Source organism: Diprion similis, chromosome 6 (assembly GCF_021155765.1).
Source record: "Diprion similis isolate iyDipSimi1 chromosome 6, iyDipSimi1.1, whole genome shotgun sequence".
NCBI classification, from domain to species: Eukaryota; Metazoa; Arthropoda; class Insecta; order Hymenoptera; family Diprionidae; genus Diprion; species Diprion similis.
This window is the reverse complement of record NC_060110.1, coordinates 13,070,380-13,083,993: the sequence shown is the minus strand read 5'-3', so window position 1 is coordinate 13,083,993 and position 13,614 is coordinate 13,070,380. Positions and strand designations below refer to the sequence as shown.

The 13,614-nt window shown below is 36.8% G+C and overlaps 2 protein-coding genes across 2 annotated transcripts; both read right to left on the bottom strand.

Moving 5' to 3' along the window:
• Window positions 1-1,323: 1,323 nt before the first annotated feature.
• LOC124407469 (ubiquitin-conjugating enzyme E2 G1) lies at window positions 1,324-5,949 on the bottom strand. The gene is made up of 6 exons (XM_046883611.1): window positions 5,777-5,949; window positions 4,168-4,270; window positions 3,532-3,629; window positions 3,068-3,246; window positions 2,853-2,975; window positions 1,324-2,196 (listed from the first exon to the last, which is right to left on the bottom strand). The coding sequence occupies exons 1-5, from the start codon at window positions 5,820-5,822 to the stop codon at window positions 2,895-2,897; spliced, it is 507 nt and encodes a 168-aa protein (XP_046739567.1). The 5' UTR covers window positions 5,823-5,949; the 3' UTR covers window positions 1,324-2,196; window positions 2,853-2,894.
• A 1,325-nt stretch (window positions 5,950-7,274) lies between these two features.
• On the bottom strand, window positions 7,275-12,884 carry LOC124406505. Its single transcript, XM_046881939.1, has 12 exons — window positions 12,867-12,884; window positions 12,654-12,792; window positions 11,825-11,971; window positions 10,418-10,600; window positions 10,040-10,242; window positions 9,686-9,907; window positions 9,337-9,529; window positions 8,892-9,102; window positions 8,501-8,807; window positions 8,056-8,201; window positions 7,611-7,827; window positions 7,275-7,490 (listed from the first exon to the last, which is right to left on the bottom strand). The coding sequence occupies exons 1-12, from the start codon at window positions 12,882-12,884 to the stop codon at window positions 7,275-7,277; spliced, it is 2,202 nt and encodes a 733-aa protein (XP_046737895.1).
• Window positions 12,885-13,614: the final 730 nt, after the last annotated feature.

Genomic DNA, 13,614 nt, shown 5'->3' with positions numbered 1-13,614 from the left:
GCGGTGTTGCAAAATCTTTGCATGAACTTAGAAACTCCGACCAAATACATACGTCTCATTTACACAATTACTTGCGCTATTCGTGTGGATTTCTTCTGCGAAACAACTACATTTTTCATACACTTGTCGAACAAAATGATTATAACAAATTCACGTTCGGTCTCAAAATAATACCTCGGAGGTAATTAAACGATTGGTGAGTATTTCGATAATTACATGAAATGTTCGTTAAATTAATTTTGTTTCCCCTGTAGGATCATCACTATTCGTTAACCATCAATCCGTAGCTAGAGTGTGCGAATAGATTGTTTATTATTTCACGTTGAAACTAACTGGTGGGGACTTTCCACTTGCAATTAGAAAGTGACGTCATAGGGTAACCGAAGTGTGCTTGATTCCAACGCTGCGATCGTATTTGATTGATTATACTTTTTACTGCAGCAGTTCAATACTTGAAGACATGCTGCCCGATTAATCATCATGGGCTTTACATATTATCTTGATAATTTTGCAGCGTCCAAAACATTTTTTAAGGTTCTGGCTGTTCATAACTGTATTGAGAACATTTTCTCAATCATTCATACTGAAAGTGTATGGAAAATTTAACATCTGATATTTTTGCACGTTTCAAATTTAAAAGCTGTTCAAAAATTAAATTAGGTAAGGGGTATGACAAAGACGTTCAATAAAAAATCCACAACAGGACGAACAAAGAAACGATCACATGCTCGTGTTTAACACTCGCTAGCTAGTTGTAGGCTAGTTTATTGTTTATTCATAGATTTGTTACAAATCTTACAAGTCAATAATTTCACCATTTTAAATCTTAGTTTGTGTTTCCAAGGATTTTCAATTCGATCACTCTTCAAAAGTTCTTTTGCCGTTAAATCCAAACATTCTGTATGCAGTATTGGAATTCTGTAATTAACTCTTGATAGCAGCAAAATCAGCGGTACAATATGTCAGGAAAAGCCTACTTCGTTCCACTAGTAAACGGATTGATTAGATTTCATCTTGGACTTGTCTAATTTATCAATTTAGCCAAATCGTTGCTTTAACGATGTTATACATTCATCTCCACGGATCGTCTTAATTATAAAAACATTACTGGCTCCCTTTTTCAGTTCAGTTTATAGTTGCGCCGATTCAATATTATAATTACAACACATATTGTTCTACTTTTCTACTACTTCCAATGACATAAGCACAGATCATTTGAAAACCGTTCGTAATAAATACCAGATTTTTATACGACAATGTACAGAACGATAGCTATGTGTATAATAGAAAAAGGTAAAAAAAAAAAATGATAAGTCGTGAAAATTCATTGTTTTAAAATTTAATTGACAATATTATTATATATAGTTGGACAAAATTGTTTCAATTTCAACCTAAGTTTTGTAGTAGAACCGCAAGTCGGAGAGGTGGGGAGGGAGAAATGGCCACCATAGTGACGAAGAGCGAGTACAATGTTTCACAGCATGTACGTGTGCACTTAATATTAATTCAACTAATAATTACCATTATTATTGTTATTACTATCATTACTCTAACTAGCGTTCGTTATTTTGGCAACTTACGGTTCGGCAAAAATTTATATCATATATCCATATATATATATATGTATATATATATATACACACACATAGTGTATATATATGTATATATATATATAATCGCAGTTATATGTCTGGTATCGGTAATTATAATAATATGATATAAATGTAATTCACATTGTATTTCACTGGCTTACGTCAACGATTGTTGCTTCTTTGTTTTTTTTTTCGACTTTACAAAAATTTATTTATAATACGAAAGTAAGAAAATACGAAACGACGCTAAGGAATATTGTTGAGTGATAAACGTAAACATATTTTAAATTACAGAGTGCTGGGCAGGAGGAACAGGGGGGTGGGGGGTTAAGTTTACAATCACTATTAATATTAGGGTATTATTGGTACAGATGATTTGTATTATGTATATTTGTAAATCAGTTTTAGTTCATCATGTGAAAGGTGAGCTATGTGTGTTTTCATGTTTTTCATGTCGATGGATCGTACGTTGTTGATGGTTCGGCGACTCAACAGAGCTTAGCGAAGTACCTCGCCCAGGTTTGCTCTAATCCGTATTCAGTGGCACTGTGTTCCAATATCCGCATGATTCGCTTGGTTTTATGCCATACAGTGCGTGGTTTCCCTGTGGATATAATCAAATTCGTCAATAATCTTCAACTCTACTTCTTTTTGAACTTTTTGTAGATCAAGGACTCTGGGAAATGAACATATTTCACTAACTAATAAATAACTAGGGCACTAAAATATCATGCACGTTGAAAAATGAGTGACAAAAAGTTTTCAGACCAACCATGTAAATGATTCACTACTTAACGTATCGGACATTATGGTAAAATAATTCTGGGTGTTTGACTCAAGGGTAAGTTACAAACGCACCGGTATTTTTTTTTTTTTTTTCATCACATTGGCAACTTTTTTTTGCGAACCTATGCTGCTTACAGGGATGAGGAATTCTTGATCATCGTTTAAAATGTGGTGAATGGTTCTTGGGATAAGATCAGAATATTTGAAACTATACTACTCATTATTTCCTACAGATATGAAACATGCAACGGTAGTGTCATGTAACGGTAAAGTCCGGAAACTACGATTTTGATTTTACTACCTAAAGACCAAAATTAATTGCAGCCATTGAACAAAAATAATTTGGGATTATGGTAGACCTCGGAATAATCGTAACGTCGGGGAAATGTATAACGTATTTTAGGCCATCTGGTGTTTATTTCGTATTTTTGATTTCATATTGATTAATTTACTTTTTAAAATTACACGACATACCAGAATTAAATAAGTCTTTCCGTTTGAATATTCGTTCTTCCCCTACAAACACTCTTCTTGGCTTTTTCGAACACACCTTGCCACCTTTCGCTTGAACTCTGTATAACTTTCCCTCCACTCTTTCTGTAAACATTGATAAATTTCATTAGAAATCAAGTACTATCAGTATTAAATACAATATTAATATCTACACACAGTCAGAAGATATTACTCACAGCAGCATCAACATTTGCCGGACTTTCATCATTAGGATCAGCGAGCATGCTGATGACACTTATAAGAATTGTTTCAACTGTGTGAACAGGCAGCCATCTCTCTGATGCTTTTTCATAACCCCACTTATCATCGCCTGGTTCATGAAGGATCGATATGCACACATCGCCATTCTTTTCGACTGTTAAAAAAACCAAAACGAATTTAAAATTTGAAAAATGTTGGATATTTGATTGAATCGCGTGCTTTTGAGAATATTTAACATCATTGATCTTCGTGTCGAAATAAATTACAAACATACCTGTCTTAATTACAGTCAAATTCAACATGCAAGTTACATAGTTCGATAAACAGTTCAAAGTCAGTTTGGCTACTCTACGCATCTTCATTGCAGGTGGGAAAATGATACCATAAAGTTACACTTATTCTGATAGCTATATTGAAAGTAAAAATAGAAACAACTTACTATTAGGATGCCATATTTCTGTTATAAATTTCATCCTTGGCGGCCTCAGCGGATATTCTTTAGGAAATTGTAAATGCGCTTTGAAGAAACCACCCTCGCTGTAAAATGAATATATTCACACATATCATGCACTTGAAACGAGACAAGAATAAATATTATTCATTTATTGTCACTCTTCCTCGCAATGAATTGCAGCAAGAGGAGTACTCAAATTAGACTGATGGAATGTAAAAAATGTCGACTCCCTGGACGTTAGGACTTGCAAATACAAGTAAAAATAATTTTGAGTCGACAATGAAGCTAACATGTATCTATTTATCTACCCGGTGAAGATAAGTACTATTTTGCAGAGTCGGTATAAGACACAAATAGATAAAAGATAAGAAATTACAAATAATTAAATAAAAAATAAGATAGTCTTGCAGTTGAATAATCTTTGCTGCCTTATCTTGTAATTTGTTATCAAAGATCACAAATACAAAAAAAAAGGTATTTGAGAAATAATGTTTCAAAAATGTTTGAACTAAAGAACAATATTAATTTGATTGTTGGTGATACAGAGTAAACAACGAGTGATTGGTGAAAAAATTTAAAAACTTCAGCCACTTAGTGGAAATGAGTTAAATTAATCCTTACTATAATGTATCCGGAGGTCCAATGATGAGCACCTCCCATCGATATATGTCATTATCATCTATGAGGCCTGCTGAAAACCCTTCCACTGGGTTTTTATTTAATTCTGAAAATGGACAGAAAATTGTCAACAAACATAGGATAATATTACAGTTTTTCTTCAGATATAAAATTAATCCAACTTAAGCACTAGTCATTTTTTTTAAGACAATAAATGGACCAAACTAATGGAAGTTTGCACAGATCGATTTAATTCCATATGACGCAGCTGCTTTCTTGCTGAGAGATATGGATGCTGAGAAGCAGGTTCATGGTTAGTCAGAGAATACGGAAGCACAAATGTAAGGAGAATATGAAGACGCAGTGCATGTTTAGATAACCTGCCAACAAGTTAGTAAAATTATTATAAACTGTACCAATGTGAGGTGAAGTTAAAACCCCACGTAGATTTGTAGCCGAATTTTTGTCATACCACATGTTCAAATTTAGTCAAAAATTAGCTCAATTGGAATGAAACATTGAATAGTCTATTTTCAAATGCTGCATGAATACATTATAATAAATACAAAGGCAGCGTGCTCTAATTTAATTCCAAATCAAACAGGTTAATACGTAAATCAATTGTCACGCATAATAGAATTCAATTTGTTGTGATTGACCATTAATTAAATGATGTGTATACATTAAGATCCTTGCCAAACCGAGTTTTAAATGTATCAAATTACAAACCTACACAGATACCAGATACTTGGGCATTGTTAATAATGGAATATAATTACGAACATATAGTCAAGTGTTAATGTAAAGTGAACACAATTAAACTACCTAAAATTGACAAAATTTTGTTTCTAACAAATGACAAGTTTGGTCAAATTTACGGTACTCGAACTAACCAATTATTTGTTTTCAATTTTCGATGTTCATATGAAAAGAATCATAATTTCGGACGAAAGAGTGAAATTACGGCGAGTTGTCACAAAGAAAGTGAATATTCAACAGATTGTGTGGATTCCGTGGACCACTGCAGGCTAATAATAATCAGAGGTATTCTCCCGAGATTGACCCAACCTTGTGAATTGGTCGACTCCTGTCAAGGTGCTTGTGAGACGGGAGAAGGGGGGAGCGGGTAGAGGATAATAAAGAGAAAAAATTGTTTGTATTGGGAACTGATATTCCAGTCAATTATGGCGTTTTTTTTAAACGAAGAAGGTCGCGTCGTAATACGTGGAGCATGCAAAGGCTAAAAATAAGCAGACGGTAAATTTCGTGACGCATTTCACGTCAAGGCGCATGGCCTGGGCCGTTCTCTGGTAGAAAACGAAATGCTAGGTTAGCATTATTCACGGGGGTACACGGGTGTAACTTTATTGATTTTTGCGCTCAAGTCAACGCCGGGAGTTTATAGGATCTGTGATAAAGATTTTGGGTACGTCGCAGTACTTGGTTGAATTTTAATTAAAGATATTCCCAGACAGACACAACTGACAAAGAAATGTGAATCGACCGTGTTGGCGAGGTCGACCGTTTCGTAGCTAAAAATGACCAAGCATTTTTCACGAACAATTCACCATTTACGCCTTACATTTATGTATTCAAATAATATTTAGGGTACCTGCTAACTGTTTTCTTAGTAGAAGCGTGGACTGTGGCTCTGACATTAATAAAAATTGTGTTAAATAAGACTAAAGTTGAAAACAATCACTCTTGCTTCACGGGAAAGATGGTACGTCGGAAGCGGTACTGCGCACAGGGTTGCCAGCTCGAACGGACCTCGTCAGCACGGTAGCCACACTAACGGACAATAATTACACTATACTGTTTGCCGAAGGACATGGAGCATATACTATTGAAGGTGGCCTCGCGTCTGCAGAAAGTGTGGCGGAGGAGTGGGAGAGAGATAGAGGACATATTCGTTACAGCATATCTCTCTCGCTCTAGAGCTGCTTGGCCGATGCGTTTCCTCTCAGCCAATGAAATGGATGGTGAGAGAGACAGGCTGTAACGAGTATATCCCCTCTCTCTCTTTCATCACTTCGGCTGCAGTTTTCACGTGGTTGACGGCACGGGTAGCACCTCTAGTAGTATATGCTGTAAGCCGAAGGATCGCAAAGTCATCGCTAGTTGACGCCGGTAAGGCGAGAAGTTGACGTGGGTAGATGGGGTAGATCATTCACAGGTAGAGCGAGCGTTCCGAAAACCCGCATCCGCGTTAATCGAGCACATAACTACAGGTAACTTCTTTATTGACGATACCGTGCATCTTCTATGCACCATCTTATAAGCATGCGTAACCCCATGTGTTAAAATCTTTCATCAACGAACTGTTGTTTGCAGTTGAAATTGATGAACTAACTAACCGTATATTACAAAACTCACCAAAAAGACCCTATTCACAGATTTGAAACCAAATAACTTCAAGATCAAACGGCATAATATTCGCAAACTTATATTGTGGACTTTATTGGACTTACGACCACCCTTGAAAAGCGGTCAAATTGTTCATAGACGTACATCTAGGCATTTACATTTTAGCCATCTCTAATTCCCTGTGTTATGCATCCATAAAAAGTCTCCGTATGTAGGTTAAATATAAAGCATGCGCCTAGTAAGTTACATATTCGCATCAGTGTAAGGGCAGATGCCTATTTGCCAGGCGCGTTTCAACGGGGCACTTATACATAGGTATAAACTTGTGCCTTCGTGTTATTAATGACTGTGCAATGTTTTCGAACTTTGATGGCATGAGTTAAACAAAGAAAATCTTTCGATTCAAAATATCCATTTCCCTTTGAAAATACTAATTATTTAAAATAATGTCCTGAAAAGCAACTGTCAACATTTTATTTCGCACCATACTGCGGTATAATACACAATTTATTTTCCCTTTCGACAATCGGGCGAACATTTCAAACAAGTCAGTGATAGTTTCACTTAAAATATTTTTATTCACGCTTGTACAACAAAAATTACAATCGGAATTACCATAAAAATTTTATGGTATTTTCTTAAAATATTTTCACCGACAAAACAGTTACAAATAATCATGGTACACGTTATGTCGCCAGGCAATTAGAATTTGTACCAAATGTGTTGCATTTTTTTTTTTATTTTTATATTGGATTGGTTCTTTTATTCTCTTGTAACAAGTACAGTGCCCTTAAGAACGCTCGGTAATCAAACTCCAAGCGTCCACCGCGTTCGATGCCGAAACACTTATGTACTGTTGCGAGTTCAACACTGCTTACAATGTGTAGCATGTTTCTCGTCGACAAAGCCTTCGTCAAGCAATCCAGAGACACAGATCCGATATTTTCCTTATCAAAGTCCTGTGCAAATCGAAACGATAGATAATGTATGATCGACGGATGGGGTGGTATCGCAGTGTTTCGAACAGGTGTTATAATTTGATTATGCCATACCACATACCTGGTCAAACATTCACTCACCGCAAATATTTCCTCCATATTCATATTCTTCTGCGTACATAACTTGTCCATCGCTTGCGCAAGGATCCGACGCTCTTCGAAGTTGAGGAACGTTCTCGTACACGCGGTCGATGGCAAGTGTTGCACGGGTACCAGAAGTGGAGCTCGTTCGAGAGATCCAGTGGCTACAGCCTCTTCGACCGCTTCAGCAAATCTCGCGTATTCGATAAATTGTGGTCTGTAAGCATTTTAATATTTCAAGGCAATGTTTATACGTCTCTTACCTCGATCTGGTGAAACCAATTACTCATAAGGTATTGCTATTCAGCTAGAAGGTGTATCAACTAATTTCATAAAAACGGAAGCACATCTGTTTAAACAGGACGACTCAATTATTGTAAATCCGTTTAAGCACTCATTCCCTATGGAAATCACCATGCCTATATTGTTTATTTATTTTATGTACCTGAGAGGTGCTTTAAAGACTTCAAAGATGGTCTCAATCTCTCGGCAACTTAGATTGCAACGTAGCTGATCCAATCCTCGGATAAAATCTGCTCTTCCTATAATCAACTCTCTGCGTGGATCAAACGATGTCAAGAATTCTAAGACCTGTCAAAAGACAGTGATGGATGAAATCGAATATTACAAATAATAGTTTTCTCTACGCAATCTACAATTTTTAACATAATTTATACTCTCCTATATCGTTGATTTTTTCTTTAAATTTCGTTGGTAATACACACATATTATTTCGGTTGAAAAGCAATCGTTCGCTGCTCATACATGAAATACATTTTGTTTGCAAAATTCATAATCAACGTTACGCTAAATTACATGTAAGCTTGATACAAACGAAGATAAAACCACGGTGAGTTAGTGACTGTGCAAAGTGATCTATTAGAACGTACCCCGATTCGTTCTCGAACAATCTTGGCCTTGATCTTCGCAAGGATTAGTACGATATTGCTCTCGTCGCCAGTCGGATTTGGCGGCGGTTTCTCGGCATTGATCAACTTCTTCTCTTCCAGCATCGCATAGTACAGTGGTACTTCCTCGGGCAGTGCTTCCATTTCTTTGATGAACCATGAATAGTTGAAACCCAGCTCATCGTTATAGCGCTGCTCCAGAGCGTACACCTCCTCCCGGGACAAAAGAATACAAGCAGTAGTCATGGTCTGTCGGAGTTGACTCCTCGTTACGTGGCCGTGATTATGCCTACGAATAACGAACTCGAGTTGCAGTCAAGTATACTGGAACTGTCAAAAATACAACATTGCATTGGTTAGTTCAAGCCATTACGCATCGTAAGCTTTGAAAAACTGCTTCAGAAGGATTCCTCTCTCCTCTATTCGACGCCTCACGCGGTGCAAAGCTGCTTCGCATAATTCTCGTATAGATGGTTTCTCGCATTGCCAATCTTTCTGTCCTCTTTTGCACAATTCAGCTATCTCTGCGGGAGGGGGATCGATGCGCAACGTTGGAAGCTTATCCAGTTCTTTGACAGTGAACACTACATGCAACGGAAGCATACAGTTTGTAACAAGTGGTAACTTTTACACAACACACATTGGACGAAAACCAGTAGAAATTAGGCTCAAATCTTGACTCAAGCAAGAAACTAGGTAAATCCTTATCCAAATGGCAGTGGGGTAGTTACAAATATCCCCTCAGAAAATGACGAACCATAAAAATTTTATGTATGTTTAAAGCCAGATATTTAATAATGTTTGAAGACCCAGCTTACCTTGATCCAAGTCATCTTCGAACGTCCGCCAGTTAACTCTCTCCGGATCATTGCAGTCGGTATAGAACGCAATAATGCTTTCGATTTCTGGTTCAGCTAAGTACAGGCGGGCCATAGCTGATATTTGCATTCCATCAAGAGCCCTTCGGAATTGTGATACTGTTACCCGTCCACAGTTCAAGGGATCGAAATCCTATGTTGCAAGAAAAAGAAATAAATAAATAAATAAAAACAGTGATCCTCGCGCTGATGATAATCCGTAAGAAGATATATGCGTTGTACTTTAGACTGCATAGTGCTAGCCTTTAGATTTGTGACCGAGGATGAGATCTTGATTAAAATCTCATACCTTGAAAAATTCGTTTACACGAATACGGTGCTCCAAGACGTGGCGTTGAACCCTTTGCAAGACTTCCCTGAGTGGCATTAACTCTTTACGTTTTTCCATTACAGGATGAAATACAGATTGCCGTTCGAACACTTCACTTGGCAATACCCGACCTATCTCTGGCCTTGGCAATTTTGGTAATTCTGCAGTGATGATTCTTCCAGGAAATTGATCCAATAAATTCTGTAAGATGTTCAGTCGAAAATAGGCATAAAGTTTCAGCATAGCGCAAAAATCTCTGCAGGCTCAAAATTCTGGAGTTATCGGTATTGACTGGAAAAGGAAATTCGAACAGTGATCGAGATATAAACGTACGCCTCCCAAATCCAACATCCCGTGCTGGTCCATGTAGTTCTGAGCATCCTCCACTGCCTTGACGAAAGCTACGTAATTCACAGTGTAACTGTCCTTCACAAATCTCTTTACCAACAAATTAAACTCATCGGCAGCCAGCACGATGCCCAGAAAGTTTAAGACTCTTGCAAAATGGGCGAAGGTCACTGTCCCAGCATTTTTTGCTACCTAAAACAGGGGAAGAGACAAGGTTACGCGAGATAGCTGCCACTTTCATTAATTTATAATATTATCAACGATGTATGCAATGTCACGACTTGGCTGTAGACTATTCAACCTTTAGCTTTAGCTTTTTTACTACGCGACACTTTTGCCACATAGTAAACGTTTTTCTCTAACATACCAATTCGTAGTCTTGGAAATAAGGTCGCAGGATCAGTTTCCGTTTGTTGATGAGAACTGCGATTTGTGTGATGATGATCGACAACCTTCTGTGTTCGGTGTGACTGAGTCGGTTTACATGCATAGGATCTTCCCATTCTAATCCCGTCACTAGTGACTTATTTTTTCCAAATTCAGGAACTACAATGTTTAACCAATAAGTTATTCGTGTGAAAGTGATTAGGTTGGACGTTACGCGAATCTGGATCACAGCGTAAGTGCGTAATACATTGAAAAATAAACATACTCAAAGTCAGTTTACATGTTATTCTAGTGGCATCTCATTCGCTTTGATTTCATTCATAGATCGGTTCAGAGTTCATTCATTTGATATGATTGAGAATGATAATTTTTAGTCTAGATGGAATGTGTATTTCGATAATTGAATTTTATTCGATCAAAGGAAACATTATCCTGAGACAATATTCGCCTATTTTGTGTTCGAATACATTTTTTGTACAGCGTACAGGCATGCTTGCTTAAATATTTAAAAACTTCCGGTAGTGGAGGCAATGTCCTCTCCAACAATAGACACGTGGGGAGAGAGCTATAATCTCGAAGTTGACGAAGGTGTATAGATCACTGTTTTATAGTTAATATTATCGCTTGGAAACTTATCATCTTTTTGTTCATCGCCAGCAATGTGCAGCCAGAAGGAAATTAATTTGAACTCAACAGCAAAAAGCAGGTCATTCAGAAACCAAGAGCTATAGAACCGTATTCCATTATATCAAAATGGCTTTGTAATATCTATGAAGCTAAAATTCAATCAACGTTATTAGGACCACATTCATCTAAATTCTCTTATTTATAAGTTCAGTAATTGTCATCAGCCACAGCACTCTTTTCACCTGAGATTTATTGCTGAGTGGCTTAATAAGTACAATGCTTTGACTTGCGGTTAATATGTACGATTTCTTTTGTAACAGCTCAGTTAATCGAATCATTTCGAATGATAAATACGCAGCTGAATACAATCAAATCTGGCATCGTATAATTTGTAAGAAACAAATTATTTTTTTGCTGATTGAATGTGTAGAGGTGCGCATCTACCCGCGTGTGTCTAGACTCTTGAGTTGAGAATGTACCTCAGGTATAGGGTAACGGATAACGGGACGGAGGATTTGAGTGGTAAACCTGGGCTTTCTTAAAATAACGCTAATCGCTTCGGCAAAATTTATACGACTCGGCTATATCCATCGGCCTAACTTACGTTCTGAATACCCGAGTTCTAAAAATAACAGTGAATGAGAAAAAATCCTGTTAGAACAATAGGCATTTCATTGATGGCCGCTACTTCGGAGGTTTACTTGTATCTTGAACGGTTCGATATGTTTTCATATTACGAGTGATCTGATATCGCACCACTGTCGTGAATAACTTGGCAAAACTGCGTGTACAGGATCCGGCCGTCCTGAACTCTGAAATAGTCAGCCAAGTCTCCAATTTCCTGATCCGATAGACCGATAGGACCTCGAAGAGGCCCTGCCAGAACCGAGACAAATTTTGATTCTGCAAAAATTATTACAAAAAACATTGATGAACTCTTGTAGTTATATTTTATAACTTTTGTACAAATTATTTGCAATTTGGAAATGCGATAAAATGGATTGCCAATTTCAATTCCGCTAATGGTCAGCTAAGGTACATATATATGTGTATTCTATATCCTCTATTAGGATTAGTGAGTACACACACACACACATATATATATATATATATATATATATATATATATATATATATATATATATATGGGCCACTCCCACATTGTACCTGTACACAAGTAGCATATTTGTATTCTGCGAATCCGTTCCCTAATCGACAAATTCGTGACACGTACATGGGTGTTAAAACGTTCTCGCTTCGTATTTATTATTAGACCACGGATTCATTACAATCTAATACATTTCGCAGCACTCGGTGCTATACTGTAATTCACGTGTATGTAAGAGGTAGGACATTGTACATACGTGGTTCTTCGTCAATTAAGCTTTTTCGAGTGAAGTACTTTTAGCATAAAATAATTTGATCCGCGTAGGAACAATATGCGAAGTATAGTGCGTAGAATTCTTTGAGACACCCTGTAGTACATAGTAGTACTAGGAAACGTAGTGCGAAACGAGGGAGGTTATATGGTTGGGTTTCCTAATACCCTGACGTCTACTAAAATATATTCAAAGAGGATTTATACCTGAGAGGAGGCTATTATTGTTGGGATCCAAAGGTTTGTAATAGTCCCAAAGATTGAGCCCAACCCGAAATATTGCAGCCCTAATTTTATTGCATGTTCGCCAAACATCACGCAGTTTTAAATTCTGTAATTGAATATTCTAGTCAATTGAACATTGGGAAATTCAGAATAATTAATAGATCAGGGACGATGGCACAAATCAATCAGCATTACCTTTGTTCCTTCGGGCATTTTGATATTATAAAATTGTTACTTAACCAGGATTTTTCAAATTTGTATATAAATATGCGAAATTTGACACTTCCAACAGATACCGGCTTTTAGAGAGGAAAACACGTGGGAAATTATTTAAAAAATTACGCATCGAATCTTTTATTTGACACAATTCACACATACACATATCTAGATTGATATCGATTGTTAAGAAAAATATGAAACCCATCTAGTAGGCTATGTATTTCAGAAATGTGTTAAGAAAAATCAAGTTTTCAGTACAGTAATGTTCATTAGTGAGTTCCCAGTGAGTACCTATATTTTTTTGGAATCAACACTAAGATGAGTATTGCTTTATATTTAGATAGAAAATATTCTTTAGATAGATTCGATTTATATAGTAAACATGTCTATGATCAACGTTTTGTTTGTTTCTCATTGGTATGTAAAACTGGATTAGGAAGAGAACTCGTTCCAGTTTTCAAAAAACAGTCAGCCACTGGGAACCTATTAATGAACATTACTGTACATACAATACGTCGAGTAAAGTTGCACAAAATGCTCCTCTGCGTAACGCGATATTGCAAATGATTGCAATGATAGGGATCATATACTTAATGTTCAACCATTTCACAACTGCTTAGCAATACAAGACTATTCTAGGAAACAAGGAAAAATATTTTTATAATTTGGATCTATAGTTGCGAACGTTTTAGTGAGCTAGCAAGGCTACGTGACCGTTCGCAAT